Source organism: Hylobates moloch, unplaced genomic scaffold (assembly GCF_009828535.3).
Source record: "Hylobates moloch isolate HMO894 unplaced genomic scaffold, HMol_V3 SCAFFOLD_22, whole genome shotgun sequence".
In the NCBI taxonomy this organism is placed as follows: Eukaryota; Metazoa; Chordata; class Mammalia; order Primates; family Hylobatidae; genus Hylobates; species Hylobates moloch.
The window spans coordinates 32,499,961-32,516,213 of NW_026652297.1; the positions used below are offsets into that span (position 1 = coordinate 32,499,961).

Below are 16,253 nucleotides of genomic sequence, written 5' to 3' on the forward strand. Positions count from 1 at the left end.
CATGTAGTATTAGACTGAATTGGCTAATTTTTGTTAAGGATTTTGATATCTGTGTTTGTGAAGGATATTGGTCTATGATTTTTTTTTTCTTAATATCAGTTTATTTTTCTGGGTACACAGCAGGTGTACATGTTTGTGTTAATGTGATATTTTGATGCAGGCATGCAGTGCATAATAATCACATCAGGACTGATGGGATGTCCTACAGTGTGTCCGGTTTTGATATTAGAGTTATGCTGACCTCAAAAACAGACTGGGCAGAGGTCCCTATTCCTCTATTTTCTGAAAAAGTTCGTGTAAAATCCGTATCATTTCTTCCTTGGATATTTGATAGAAATCAACAGTAAAACATCTGAGTCTTGAGTTTTCTTTGTGGGAATGTTTCTTAGTAGACGTAGGGCTGTGGATTTCCTATTTCTTCCTATATTGATTTTGGTAAATTGTATTTTGCAAAGAAATTGTCCTTTTCATCTAAGTTGTCAAATTCGCTGCCATAAAGCCGTTTGTAATAGCCTAATTATTCTTGAAATGTGTGTAGAATTTACAGTAACCCTTTTCTCATTCCTGTTATTGGTGACTTGTGTTCTCTTTTTTCTTGATCAGTCTAGATAAAGCTTTATATATTTCATTATCTTTTCAAATAACCAGCTTTTGGCTTTGTTAATATTTTATAGTATTTGTTTTTTATTTCATTGATTTCTGCTCATAGCTTTATTTCCTTCCTTTGGATTTGCTCTGCTTTTCTTTTTCTAGATTAAATCAAGGAACATAGGTCACTGATTTAGAACTTTCCTTTTTTCCAATATAATTTACAACTATAGATTTCCCTCTGAGCCCTGCTTTAACTATTGCTTGCACATTTTGATATGCTGTATTTTCCTTAATTATTCAAAACATTTTCTAATTTCCCTTGTCATTTTCTTTGACCCATAGGTTATTTAAATTTGTGTTACTGAATTTCCAAATACTTGGGGTTTCCTTAGATATATTGTTAGTGATTTCTAACTTAATTCCATTGTTGCCAACAAATATACTCTGTGATTCCTCCCATAGTGTTATACAAACCTTTACTTCTGCTATAACTAGGATAAACTCAAACTCTTACAGAATATTCACTAGGCAGTGTTAGAGTGTATTATACTAAAAAATGAAAATTTTCAGTATTTGATTACTATAATCTGCATTTCCTCACAAATAAGGTTAGAGTGAAAACAATATAATTAATTTTGAAACAATAGAAGACACAGTGGGGCTGTTTACTGAAAGAAATTTCTCCAGAACTGAAGGAAAGTTCTGCCTTGAGAGTCTCAAGAAATTTACAAGGAAAAGAGGAGGAAACTAACAGGGCTAAAAGAAGGAAAAGTGAGAATCCATAAGCCAGGAAATTGAAGATTCCAATTAACAAGCACTCATTTATTCCGTTAACATTTTGGGAGGTATGCCTGATAAATGAGCAGACTCTGATAAGTGAGAACAAAAATACCAGACTAGGAGGGTACCCAGTACCAGCAGGCAAGAAGGAAAGATGAGTGGTGTCTCTATGGTAGCCTTTGTACTTAGTTCTGCTTTGGGCATTACAGTTTAGAAGGTAGCCATGGACATTATAAGCTCCTTAAAGGTTTTCCCCTATACCGTACCTTATATCTTAGAGGCACTTCATGGAATTCATGACAAGAGAAAAGCCTATAGACATGGCCCACATGGGCAGTGACGCTGTGGCAATAAGGAAGGATACTTACACCATTCAGTATATACACTTATATGTTTGTGTACACATACATTCTAAGTAGGTCAGATTCCTACAAGGATCCATCAGGCTAAAAAGTAGTTTTCTAGAACACTGGGTCTAAAATAACGGCTCCAATTTGAGACTCGAACCACAAGTGCATTTCCTGTATGTATGTTTACATTTCTCCAAGTCTGTAAACATAATAGCATGTGACATAGTGAATTTAACATAGTATTTAAACATAATGGATTGGGCGCCCCCCGCCGCCATGTTACTGATTGGGTTTGCTCCCTGTGAAGATGGATTGTTCTGACAACAAAAGTTTGATGAGATCATAAACTAATGGTTCAGTCATTCCTTTTGGTTGATACAGAAACAGTTTATACTTTATTTCCCTTTACTACATTCAAAGAGTTTAAGCAGACATGCTTTAGTTACTATCCCAAACTGAAAAATGATGAAACTGGAGCTCCTACTTATCCTTCAATTCTCAGCTTATTAAACATCATTTAGCAAGGCCTTTCTCAACATCTAGACTAGGTTAAGGGCCACTGCTGTGTTTATAATTCCTTGTTTCATAACTGTCATCTTGCCTCATTATTATTCAAGAGCTGCTTTCCATCCTAGATTAGGAGCTGCAACAGGGTAAGGACTGTCTATCTCATGTACTCTATATTCATGGTGCCTGACATGTACATAGTATTAATATTTGTAAATTTATCTTGAGATAAACACTTAAGATTTTGGCTTTTCATCAAATACTATATATATATAAAAATTATTTTTTGAGACGGAGTCTCTCTGTCGCCCAGGCTGGAGTACAGTGGCTTGATCTCAGCTCACTGCAAGCTCCGCCTCCTGGGTTCACACCATTCCCCTGCCTCAGCCTCCTGAGTAGCTGAGACTACAGGTGCCCGCCACCATGCCTGGCTAATTTTTTGTATTTTTAGTAGAGATGGGGTTTCACTGTGTTAGCCAGGTTGGTCTCAATCTCCTGACCTCGTGATTCGCCCGCCTCAGCCTCCCAAAGTGCTGGGATTACAGGCATGAGCCACCACACCCGGCCAGAATACTATATTTTAGTTGTGAAATGTTAATATATTACCTGTTTAAAAAAACATTTTACGATTTGGGTATTTTTTTTTTCAAACTTTTCTTCATATATGTAAATACATATAAGTGCTATTTTATACTCTGTTTATCTCACTGGATATATTTATGCCTATAAATATAAACCTGTATAATTTATGGATATATGGTATTCTATTGTGTGGTAGTATAAATTAAACTATCTCTTATTGGTGGACATTCTCACACATTGTTGCATAGTCTGTTCTGCTACAATGTGTATTTTTGAAACAGTAAAAAGATTGATATTTTTCCCAGTACATAAATGTTATTTTTGAAGTGATCAGAAGCAAATCTCCTCACAAATAGAAAGCCTTTGCCTACAGAAATGCCTTCCCTGAGCATATGCCTGGTGTAGTAGCTTTAAGAATTGCTATGCTAACTACAAAAGCTGCGAGTGAGTCTAGGTAAAGGAGCTGCCAACACATTTCCCACATGCTTAAAAATACATTTTTTTAGTGAGAAAGCCAGATCAAATTTTTCATCTTGATGAAAAGTATCTATTGAAAATACTCTCATATGTAACCTTCAGCACAAACCCAGGGTTTATGGCTACAGAGGAACATTTTATCATCATAGAAAGTTTCACTGAACAGCACTGCTCTAGAAAGTCTTGCTCCAGCTCAGAAATGACACAAGTCATTTCTTCTGGTAGAACCTTTCAGACGACAGTTTGGAAATCTGCATTTAAAATAAGAAAAACCTTTAAAAATGTTTATGCCCTTGCAGATTTAATGTGTTAGTATCTTTCATTAGGATTATTAACTGTTTTTATTGCTTTAGTTTTCAAAGTTGCATAGGTTTTAACCCTGTTTTTTTTTCTATAAACCTAGTTATGTCTTAACTTTTGCGCAATGAAGTTTTGCAGGAAATAATATATCAGGTTATTATTAAAAAAATGCCTGTACTGCCCAATTACTCAATTACTTCTTTGGATTGTGTTCTTAAGAATGAAACTATTGGGTCCAAGGGCATAAACATTTTTAAAGGTTTTTCTTATTTTAAATACAGATTTCCAAACTGTCATCTGAAAGGTTCTACCACAAGAAATGACTTGTGTCATTTCTGAGCTTGAGCATTTAACTATCTCTGCAAGACTTTCTAGAGCAGTATTGTTCAATGAAACTTTCTATGATGATTTAATCTCCTAAATCTGCATTGCCCAATGTGGTAACCATTAACCACATGTAGCTTCTGAGCACTTGAATTGTGGCTAGGGTGGCTGAGAAAATAATTTCAATGTTTTAAATATTAATGTAAATAGCCACATGCAGCTCATAACTACTGTACTGGACAGTGCCACTCTAACGCTTTTTCACCCTCCCCATAATGGTGGCCATGTTCCATATAGTGGCTGTTCCATCAGTATAGGTCCTAAAGGGAGAATGACACAGAACACAGTACTAATGGCCATGCAGCTTGAGTAATAAGCCTTGGTTGTTGTCAGTCACTGAAGTTTTTGAGGTCTATGTTACCACAGCAAAACCTATTCTAACCTCAGTAAAACAGCAGTTACAAGTTCTGCTTAGTGTATGAGATGACATGTTAACCTACATTGTTGCTCATACTAGCAATCTTTTTATTTACTAGCAATCTTGTTACTCCTTCAATAATATATTTACAAGTCAGGCACTATTCTACGAGTTGAGGATATTTCAGTGGACAAGATATACAAGGTTCCCTTCTTAGAGCTTACAAGCCTAATGGAGGAATGGAGAAACGTTTAACAGATAATTTAAACAAAGTGTGATAAGTGTTGATAGCAGATTATCTCATTGTTATTTAGCTTTTAAAACATTACTAAGAACATTACGTATATATTTTCCTAATTGCCATTTTTTTCATTTTTCAAGTCTTCATAATAGAGCTTTTATCTTTTTCTCATTGATTACTAATAACTCTTAATGCATTAGAAAATATTAAACCTTTATCTTATACGTTTATCTCAGTTTGTAAAGTCTTAAGCTCCCTGCCCCTCTCCAACCCACGGTGATATAGAATTCTTTTTTTTTTTAATGGAGATACTCATGGCTTTTTAATGATGGTTTCTAGCTTTAGTGTCCTCTTTAAAGTCCTCTCCACAGCCAACATTGAAGAAATATTTATCTACAATTTTTTCTACTGTTACTTTTTCCCCCAATCTTCAATATATGGGGATTCAAGTGTAAGGATAGAAAACAGCTGTGATTTTTTCTAAAATGTCCAGATAACATCATTTACTGACTAAACTACCTCTTTTCTCACTAATACAAAAATGTCACCTTTATCACACAACAAATTCCTCTATTTGGGAACTATTTCCTGACTCTCACGTTCTATTTTTCTGCCTATTTTGGCATGAGTATCATCGCTTTAATTACTGTAGCTTTATAAAACTTCTTATCTGCTCAGGAAGATTCCTCCTCCTTTCCTTGAGTTTTCCCAGCCATGTTTGAACATGTATCCTCAAGGAGGAACTTCAGATTAATTCTGACATGTGCTAAAATAGATCACATTAAGATTATGCAGAATTTATAGGCCTTTAAATTCATTCATTTCTGCTTTCTGTTCTTCTTAGGGCGTCATTTTTTTCAATTTCAGTTGAATATTCAACTTCATAAAAGTTAAATAATGAAAATGTTTCCTTTGAGTAGTTTTGACCATATCAAATAGGGTTTGACTTGTTCTCATTATTTTCTAAGTATTTTATAAATGGAATTTGATTTCTCTTTTTAGCCAAAAATTATTCAGAAGTGTTTTAAATTCCTAAAAAGTTTGGAGTTTTTGTTTCCTATTTTATTACAAATTTCTAGATTTACAGCATCGATGTTAAGGATATCACCTATTAGACTATTCATGCTTTTTATAATTTGAAGTTTTTTTGTGTGACCTAAGAATATGGTCAATTTTAATAAATATTATGGTGCAGAGAGACTTGCCTTACTATTTACTCAGATCTTTAACATCCTTACATTTGTCTGTTTGATCTATTAAGCATTGAGAAAACTACTTTAAAAACCCTCATTTTTATTATGTTTGACAATTTATCCTTTTACTTTCTAAAGTTCCCACTTTGTCAGTTATTTAGCATAAGGTTTCACAACAGTTCTATTTTTATTAATGATTACAGACATCATTTATTTATAAAGTCTGTCCATTCATTCTGCCTCTTGCCTTCAACTCGTAAACTTTTACTTCGACGAGAAATTCAGGCATTTATATGTTCTAAACAGCATTTATTAACCATTTGTTTAACTTCTGTTCATATAAAGAGACAAATTTAAGTATTATTTACTAAATAATATGTTGCAAGCAAAGGCTTTCTCTTGAGGCTGGCTCTTGTTTCTCACCAAGAACATATCTTAAATTCCCTGAGAAGCCAATGATCAGTATATACAATAGAGAAGAAAGGGCAAAGAGCCAAAGACCAGCCTTCATTAGCACCCCTCTTTTCTGCTTCATTCCAGTTTCTTCTACCAGTTTCCTAAATCTTGTCACTTCACTGATGCTAAATAAACCGCTTTACACAACCTTTCTAAATTTTACTTTCTATTCCCAGATGCTTTACTGCTTAAAGATCCCAATCCAGTTAGAAATCTTTCCCAAAGATAACTCCAGTTAAAATATATGCTAATACTACTACTAATAATAATACAGTAATTTATACTGTACATGTGGCAAGGGAGAAGACTGTAGGCTGGGAGAGAAAAAAAGGGACTTTTTACCATATACTTTTTAAAAATAGTTTTTGTTTTTTGATCCATGTGGACTTACATATTTAAAAATGTAAACACTGTATTAAAAACAAAATTTTAAAACTTAAGAGTACAACTTACCAGTCATATTTTCATCCAATGGTAGAGAGACTCCTACATCACAGATTTTAATTGTTTCAAAATCGCCTTTAATTACAACATTTGAAGACTTTATGTCTCCATGAAGCAGTTTCTTTTCTTGGTGCAGATACTAAAATAGTAAAAAATTTAACACATATGTGCAGAAACACAAACTAATAAAAAAAAAAGTGATAACCTCCAAATATAACAACTTGAACTCCCTTCCTAAACTCTAGGTTTACATTTGTCCAGCGTTTCAATTTTTTTTTTTTTTTTGAGACGGAGTCTCACTCTGTTGCCCAGGCTGGAGTGCAGTGGCATGATCTCAGCTCACTGCAACCTCCGCCTCCTGGGTTCAAGTGATTTTCCTGCCTCAGCCTCCCAAGTAGCTGGGACTACAGGCAGTTGCCACCACACCCAGCTAATTTTTGTATTTTTAGTAAAGACGAGGTTTCACCACGTTGACCAGGCTGGTCTGTCTCGAACTCCTGGCTTCAAGTGATCTGCCTGCCTCAGTCTCCCAAAGTGCTGGGATTACAAGTCTGAGCCACTGTGCCCAGCATTTCAAAGTATTTGAAACAAGAGAAGGGAACATCCCATGTTATCTCAGTCTGCCATACTGACCAGAAGTCTAAAAGTTTCTTTAGAAATAGATACTTCTGCTAACCTTTTATACTTATAAATAAGTTAACTATTTTTTTCTAAGACGGATTCTTGCTCTTGTTGCCCAGGCTGGAGTGCAGTGGTGCAATCTCGGCTCACTGCAACATCTGCCTCCCAAATTCAAGCGATTCTCCTGCCTCAGCCTCCCGAGTAGCTGGGATTACAGGCGCCCACCACCATACCCGGCTCATTTTTGTATTTTTAGTAGAGATGGGGTTTCACTATGTTGGCCAGGCTGGTCTCAAATTCCTGCCCTCGTGATCTGCCCGCCTTGGCCTCCCAAAGTGCTGGGATTACAGGCATGAGCCACCACGCCCAGCCAAGTTAACTTTTTTTTTTTTTTTTTTTTTTTTTTTTTTTTTAGACGAGGTCTCGCTCTGTCGCCCAGGCTGGAGTGCAGTGGCACAATCTCGGCTCACTGCAAGCTCCGCCTCCCGGGTTCACGCCATTCTCCTGCCTCAGCCTCTCCGAGTAGCTGGGACTACAGGCGCCCGCCACCACGCCCGGCTAATTTTTTGTATTTTTAGTAGAGACGGGGTTTCACCGTGGTCTCGATCTCCTGACCTCGTGATCCGCCCGCCTCGGCCTCCCAAAGTGCTGGGATTACAAGCGTGAGCCACCGCGCCCGGCCAACTATTTTTATATATAAGTATATATATATATACTTATAGCTTATAAGTTAAGTATACTTATAAATTAGTTAACTTGGTAAGTTAACTAATCCTACATACTTTATATCAGAAGATACAACTGCAGATTTCAAAAGATACCACAATTTTGAGGCTAGTCTAGTAATTTTTAGAAATAATTTTGGAATCTTCAGTGAAGCATACATAAATTGTTGAGACCATGTGGGACAATGAATGACTAGGGCCCCATGTACGTATAAGGATGTTTTGGTCAATGATGGACAACAACATAGACAACGGTGGTTGTCAAAATATCATATTTTGATTTTAGCTTTTCTATGTTTTGATATGTTTAGTCACACAGTACTTACCACTGTGTTACAATTGCCTATAGTATTCAGTACAGTAACATTCTATACAGGTTTGCGGCCTAGGAGAACTGGGCTATGTATACCACATAGCCCAGATGTGTAGTTGGCTCTACCATCTAGGTGTGTAAGTACACTCTATGATGTCTGCACGCACAGTGATGAAACTGCCAAATGACACATTTCTCAGAACATTAAGCTACACATGAACGTAATTTGGAAGCAGAAATGTAAGCCTCTATTTTGTTTTCCACTAACCTCCTTTTGGAACTGACAAGTAACAATATCTATCCACATTCAAAGATGTCCTGCAAAGTGATTATTTGTTCATTTAAAATATGAACAAAAAGAGAAGTCATTTAAAATATAATGGCATAGTTACCTTTAACCCTCTTGACATATTCAAAGCAACTTTTAAAATTATGGCTGCTGGAAAAGGATCTCGGCTGGCTTTATATCGTTCTTCTATTAAGTCATTTAGAGACTTTTCACCTCCATATTCCATAGCAAGACACAGACTGCCATCACTGGCTTCAGTAAAAGCACGATAACCTTAAAGAAAACATGACATTTCTTCACTAATATACAGTAGAACGATAATATTTAAGTCCTTTATAGTAATGTGATTGAAAACATGGATCTGGACTAACACAAATATACAATTAAACAGCTACTATTTACAAGACTAATTCAGTAGATCTCATTTAAAATGCCTTCGGTGTTTGCCAGTAGTACCACAAATTAAAATACTTTCCTTTGCTTCCCTAAATATAATGGTTTCGCCAGCCCTACTTGTATTAAAAATGAAAAATGAAATCCAGGAAATTACCTAAATGGATTTAAATTATCTAAATGAAGATCATTTTATATTCCTAAAATCTTCATAGAACTAGCAACATAATTATTATATCTATTCCCATGAAGTTTGTATACTTAGGCATCAAAAAATACTATATGCAAATCTTTATTTTAGACCAATCACATTAATTTGATACCCGTTAAATATCCAGCCCCATCCTCTTCATTTCTATTAGTGAAACCAGTTAAGAGAGCATATAAGCTGTTTCTGAATAAACAAAATAATATACCAGATACTGCTACCAAATTTAAACTTACCAACAATGTTTGGATGATGGAGGCTTTTCAAAATCTTAGCTTCATCCATTAGTCTCTTTTGATACACACTTCGATAATGATCATTACATATAGGATTAATCTTTTTTACAGCCCAAGGAGAATGAGACAAACCTCTTGGAGATCTAAGAAAAAATTTATTTAAAAAGGATAGAAAACAATAAAACCACAATACTTTTTAAAATGACTTCCAAATTTTTGGGAAAAAGCTTGAAAGAAATTTGCTTTTAAAAACTATTTAAAATAGTTTGGACTATGAACACCTCTGCTACATTTCCATTTCAATTGGGTGATAAGATCTAATATACTGAAACAAGTCTTACTATCTATACAGTGGAAGGGAGAGGATAAAAAGAATTCGAAGGGTAAAGATGGAATGTTACAAAGTTTAAACCTGAAAATTGTTACTTTCCTATTTTTCCATTTGAGCATGTCAGACTACAACTTATTAAATATTTAATTATATGTATCAGAGATGAGTTATAGGATCCTGAAGAAAAAAACATTAGGAAATTTAAAGAAGAGATAATCAAGAACATTTTGCCCATATATCATCATCCAAAGAACAGCTTGCTGTTCTTATTGCTCCCCTACACTGACCAATTCACCTTATACCTTTTACCACATGCTCAAAGATACGTGCTTAAGGAGATAATGATGAACATACAAATGAGAAAATTTTAAACTTTCTATAATCTAGGAAGATTAAGCCATTTTAAAAATATTTAAGGTATAAATGTTTTCAGGCCTAAATAGGTAAAATAAAGTCAGGGAAAGGTTTACCTGAGGTGGTAGATATTTATGAGTAGAGCAAATCACAAAATACTTAAGTATATGCAGCGTAACAGCACAAAACCTAGTGAAAGAGCCTCAGAAGTTTAAGACAGAAAGTTTAATGGTAAGAACACAAAACAAGAGATTGAACCAAAGATCTGTTTAGCTTTGGACTCCCGCACAGGCATAGCTCTATGACTGCAGAACCTTTTTTGTTTAATCAAAAAGCCTATACTAAAAGGATCACAAGATTTCTTAATTTATGTATATCTATCATCTGTAAGTTGATCTAAACTTCTTAAACCTCCAGTTTTAGATAACAGCAGCATTTGAGGATAATGATGAGCATCTGCATATCATTTTATTATGAAAAATATATTCTTCAAGTTTCAAGGGTTGAAAGTTTAGCTCTTGAAAGTTTAGAATTTAGTAAACAAGTCAATCTTCACCTTTTCCATAACATATTCTAATCTATAGAATAAGAATAGATTTATGAAATCTGAATACTCAACCATGCAAAAAGCTGGTTCATTAAAAAGACTAATAGAAAAAAGGCAAATTTCTGATGAGATTACACAAGAAAAAATAAAGACAATATCACAAATAGAAATGGAAACAAAACTACAGATACAAGAGAAAAAATATGTAAGTAAATAATAAAATCTTTATGCAATCATTTAAGACAAAATGGACAAAGACTTAGAAAAATCTAAGAAAACTGATGAAGAAATTTAATCACCAGTTTAAAATGTTCCTACTAGAAATACAAAGTGTAGATGATTTTACAGATGAGTTTACTACGCTTTCAAAGAATTCACCACTCAATCTTATACAGTTTCCCCAGGGAACACAAAAGGGACTATGAGTCTCATATAACTTTAATTTTAAAAAATCAAAAGGGACAGTAGAAAAGAAAACCATAAGTCAACTTCACTTAGATACAAAAATTGAAATAAACTTTAATATTAGCAAACTGAATCCATCTGTTTATTTAAAAATACTACATCAAAACTATGTTGGATTTAACCAAGGAATGCAAACTTGATTTAACAAAAAAATATAGACTTCTGGGTTAAAATTGTAGCGTAAACATACACATTGTTTCTGTCCTTTCCAAGCCCACTAACATAATAGCAAATGGATATTTTAAGACATACCAGCCAGCAAGAATGGAAATAACAGCAGAGGAGACAACAGCAACAAAATTTCAGAAGCTGGAACGCAGAAGAAAGTAACTGACTTAGCCCCAATGAACTGCTTGCAAGTTATTTAAAAAGCAGGTAGGCCTGGAAGGGGTAGCACATAACTGTAATCACAACACTTTGGGAGGCCAAGTCAGGAGGATGACTTGAGACCAGGAGTTTGAGACCAGCCTGGGCAATACAGTGAGACCCCTTCTCTACAAAAAACTTTTAAAAGCCACATGTGGTGGCCCACGCCTGTAGTCCCAGCTACTTGGGAGGCTGAGGCAAGGAGGATTGCTCAAACCAAGGAGTTTAAGGCTGCAGTGAGCTATGATGGCACCATTGCACTCCAGCCTGGGCAACAAAATGAGACCCTGTCTCTAAATAATAATGGTAAAAAACAGGTGGACTCCTAGACACCCTCCTTAATTCTGTACCAACTGGCAGCTGCCCATCCCCCACCCCCAGCTTCTAAAGATAGTAGACTAGCTTTGGAAGGTATAAAACAAGTCTTTAGCCTGAGGTTTACTGTCAGTTGAGAACCTGTAATACAGAAGCAGGTTAATAATTAATCACCATATGCATACTAAATGCTCAATGAGTTTTTACATGTGCATATACCTGTGTTATCAACACCTAGATACCGAACATTTCTAGCACTCCAAAAGACTAAAGATGCTATTTTTAAAAAGGATAATTAATTAAAAACAAGATAGAAACTCAATAGAAGTGTTGAAAGATAATGCTGGGGAAATCTCAGAAAAAAGAGAAGATAGCAAATAAGCAAAGAAGAGGTAGATGAGAAATCAGTAAGTTCAACATTCAAATAATTGGATTCCAGATGAAGAACGAGAAAAACGGGTGAAAATCATCAGCAAAGTAATTTTTAAAATAATGTCTCAAAAATTTAAGAACAGGAACTATTCAGATTCCAAGAGCCCCACATCCACTCATGTCATTGAAATTTCAGAATGCTACCGACATACAGAAGATCATACCAGGATCCAAGACAGTGGGAGGGACAGGTAACATAAAATGGATTACATATGAAGAATTAGCAGTCAAAAAGGCTTCATAATTCTCAACAGCAACAGTGTAAGCTAGAAAAAAAACAATGTCAGTGACTGATATTCTCAAAATTCTACAGGGAAATTGTTTCCAAATGAGAATTGTAACCCAGAAAACCAAAAAGGGCCATTCAAGTATGAGTAAAATGAAAACATTTTTGGAAATGCAAATTCTCAAAAAAAAATATCTTCTGTGCACCGATTCATGGGGGAGCTATCAGATGTCCTAAATGAAAACGAGATGTAAATCAAGAAATAATAATACTCAAGATACATAAAAACACAGGATCTAATTCAGCAGAGAAGCACAGGAAATTTGCAGGTTATGGATAAAAGAAATCCCAGGTTGACAGGGCTGAATCATGAGGAGTGGTAGGGTCAGGCAGGCACTGCTGTTCTTCAAGATCAGCTATTTGAAGCTTTTTGACTAAACCACATACAGTGTAACTTTGTTAAAATCACTTTACATTTAAAAACTTTTTTTAAAAGGGAAAAAATGAAACTAGGCATAAACCTGTGAGAATTTTTTTTCTTTCAAAATAGGAGTTAACACTAAAAAACAAATTAGAAAACAAATTAATACCATACAAACATACAAAAAAAGTGTTTAAACTGCAAAAATGCTTCAGGAATACCCATTGTATGTAATTACTAAATTATTCTTAATTAGCCTCTTAGGAAAGAAAGCATTTCTATCTGGAAACAATGTAAACCTAGATGAAGCTAAGATACGGAGGGTTGGACTAGTCAGACTGATTCCAAGAATGCATTAAGGAATATATATTGACGTAGTTGTTTGCCACTTAACAAACATGAAACTAGGTACAGAGTAATGATTAAAAGAAGTAATTTTGGGCTAGGCATGGTGGCTTATGCCTGTAATCCCAGCATTTTGGGAGGCGAAGGCGGGCAGATCGCTTGAGGCCAGGAGTTCGAGACCAGCTGGCCAACATGGCAAAACCCCGTCTCTACTAAAAATACAAAAATTAGCTGGGTGTGATGGTGCACGCCTGTAATCCCAGCTAGTTGGGAGGCTGAGGCAGGAGAATCGCTTGAACCTGGGAGGTCATTGCCACTGCACTCCAGCCTGGGCAACAGAGTGAGACTCTGTTTCAAAAAAATATATGAATAATAAAAAAGTAATTTAAAAAAACACTTTGTTGACAGCTATATTGGCACCATACTTATTTCATTTTTCTTAACACAATATTCCTACTTTAAAATCATGTATTTACCCTTCTTAATAACAATACCAGGCTGGGCGCGGTGGCTCACGCCTGTAATCCTAGCACTTTGGGAGGCCGAGGCAGGCGGATCATGAGGTCAGGAGATTGAGACCATCCTAGCTAACACAGTGAAACCCCATCTCTACTAAAAATACAAAAAATTAGCCAGGCGTGGTGGCAGGCGCCTGTAGTCCCAGCTACTCGGGAGGCTGAGGCAGGAGAATGGCATGAACCTGGGAGGTGGAGCTTGCAGTGAGCCGAGATTGTGCCACTGCACTCCAGCCTGGGTGACACAGCAAGACTCCGTCTCAAAAAAAAAAAAAAAAAAAGCCATATAAGAAATGAAAATCTTTTACTTCTTTTAGAAGAGCATATCTTAGGAGGGCAACACTGCAGAAGAGACAGCAGTCACTGACATCACCCAATACTGGCTTCCTCTTTGAGGTTTTCTCATGAAGAATCTGGTTTAATTACCACAAAGGAACCCTTTCCCCTGCCACTTCCCCTTCTTATGGAAGCCAAGGAAAAATTAAAAAGTAAATGACTTCCCCCTTTAATAACCCATCAGGAGGAAGCTAGGAGAAAAGCAGAGGCAGAGCTACCGGCAAAGTTACAAAAGGGTCTAGGGACTGGAATACAGCCGTCAGCCAGGATCAGGAGCAGACAACCGAATCTAAATACTGGAATTTTCATACTACTTCTTTGTCTCCAAGTACAGTAGAATTATAGTTGCATGAAAAAAGGTTAATCTGAAATCTTATACTTACCTTTTCATTAGGTAAACATTTACCCCAGTACCAAAGCCAAGCTTCTGCATAAACGGAGAGGCCGGGATATTTATAGTTGGAGTTGAACATAATACTAAATGTCAGAGAAATAAAAAATAAAATTAATAAAAAATAAAAATAAAAAACAAAAGCATCTTAACATTCTCAATATACTACTGCCAAGAGTATTAATTGGCACGGTCTTTTTGGAGAGCAATTTGACAACATATATCCTAATTTTAAATGAGTACCTTTTGACCAAGCCTACTTTTGGAGTTTTATCCTACAGTAACTCTGAAGCAGAGATTGGGAAATGGCCTGTTTTTGTATGGCCTACAAGCTAAGAACTGTTTGCACATTTTTAAAACATTGTTAAAAGATAAAGCGGTTGGATGTGGTGGCTCATGCCTATAATCTCGATGCTTTTGGAATCCGGGGCAGGAGGGTCACTTGAGCCCAGTAGTTTGAGACCAGCTTGGGCAACATAAAGAGACTCCATCTCTATACACCAAAAAAAATTTTTTTAATTAGCCAGGAATGATGGCACACACCTGTGGTCTCAGCTACTTGGGAGAAACACTTGAGCCCAGGAGGTTAAGGGTGCAGGTGCAGTGAGCTGTGTTCATGCCACTGTATTCCAGCCTGGGTGACAGAGCAAGACACAGTCTCAAAAAAAAAAAAAAAAAAGATGAAAAGATGGAGTTCTGCTTCTGCTCATGAAAAATAATTAACTACTCCTGGACAACTAACTACTCCTAGAGTTACCATCTCGCCATGAACTAGAAAACTAGACAAAACATAATTGTTTTCAGACACGACAACAGGCAGAGCAGTGTTGTGATGCCTGAGAGAAGAGAAACAAATGAGTCGGGCCCTATCACTGCCCTAACTTTCTGCTTGAAGGCAGTTTCCAGACTGCAGGACAGAGGTCACATAATCCAGAAGCCCTGTCACATTGAGGAGACAGAGATCAGAGGTCAAGAAGGACTAGGCGGCTAGAATTTGTGGAGCAGAGAACTAAAGAGAGCTCCAAAGAGAGCACTCCAAAGATCTGAACAGTCTCTCTTTGAGTGTTTGGCCAAGTACTGATCTGCACATAACAATGTGTAGATGCCCCAAAGCTGGGAAAGCACCAGAGGAAAGCAATTGGCTCAACAATTACCAGAGATCATAGAAGTCTAGGAACACTTCATGTCACCATGAGCTAGAGGATGGTAAGCCTGTAACACATAGTAAAGTCCTCTAAAGGGTCACAACTAGATAGTATGGCTAAAGTTTAGCCCCAGATAAACATTCATAACAAAGCTTAAAAGCCAATCTCAAAAGGAACAGGCTAATGTGCAGGTAACTTAACCTCAGACCGTAACTAAATCAAACACTCTTTAAAGGAATAACAAAATCCAGTACTAGACAATGCAAAATATCTACCGCCCAATCAAAAAGTACCAGGCATGAAAGCAGTAAGAAAATATGAACAATATAGGAGAAAAATAAATCAATAGAGGCCCGGCGCGGTGGCTCATGCCTGTAATCCCAGCACTTTGGGAGGCCGAGGCAGGCAGATCACTAGGTCAGGAGTTCGAGACCAGCCTGGCCAACATGGTGAAACCCTGTCTCTACTAAAGAGGCAAAAAATTAGCCGGGCGTGGTGGCACATGCCTGTAATCCCAGCTACTTGGGAGGCTGAGGCAGGAGAATGGTGTGAACCCGGGAGGCGGAGGTTACAGTGAGCTGAGATAGCGCCATTGCACTCCAGCCTGGGTGACAGG

At 36.4% G+C, this 16,253-nt stretch overlaps 1 protein-coding gene across 1 annotated transcript in view; it reads right to left on the reverse strand.

Moving 5' to 3' along the window:
* Positions 1 to 16,253, reverse strand: part of PBK (PDZ binding kinase) — a 28,193-nt gene that overhangs the window by 4,015 nt on the left and 7,925 nt on the right. The window contains exons 3-6 of the mRNA XM_058433566.1: positions 14,485 to 14,578; positions 9,449 to 9,591; positions 8,715 to 8,884; positions 6,673 to 6,802 (exon numbers count right to left, since the gene is read on the reverse strand). Coding sequence (XP_058289549.1) covers positions 6,673 to 6,802; positions 8,715 to 8,884; positions 9,449 to 9,591; positions 14,485 to 14,578 — 537 coding nt within the window. The remainder of the gene's footprint in view (positions 1 to 6,672; positions 6,803 to 8,714; positions 8,885 to 9,448; positions 9,592 to 14,484; positions 14,579 to 16,253) is intronic.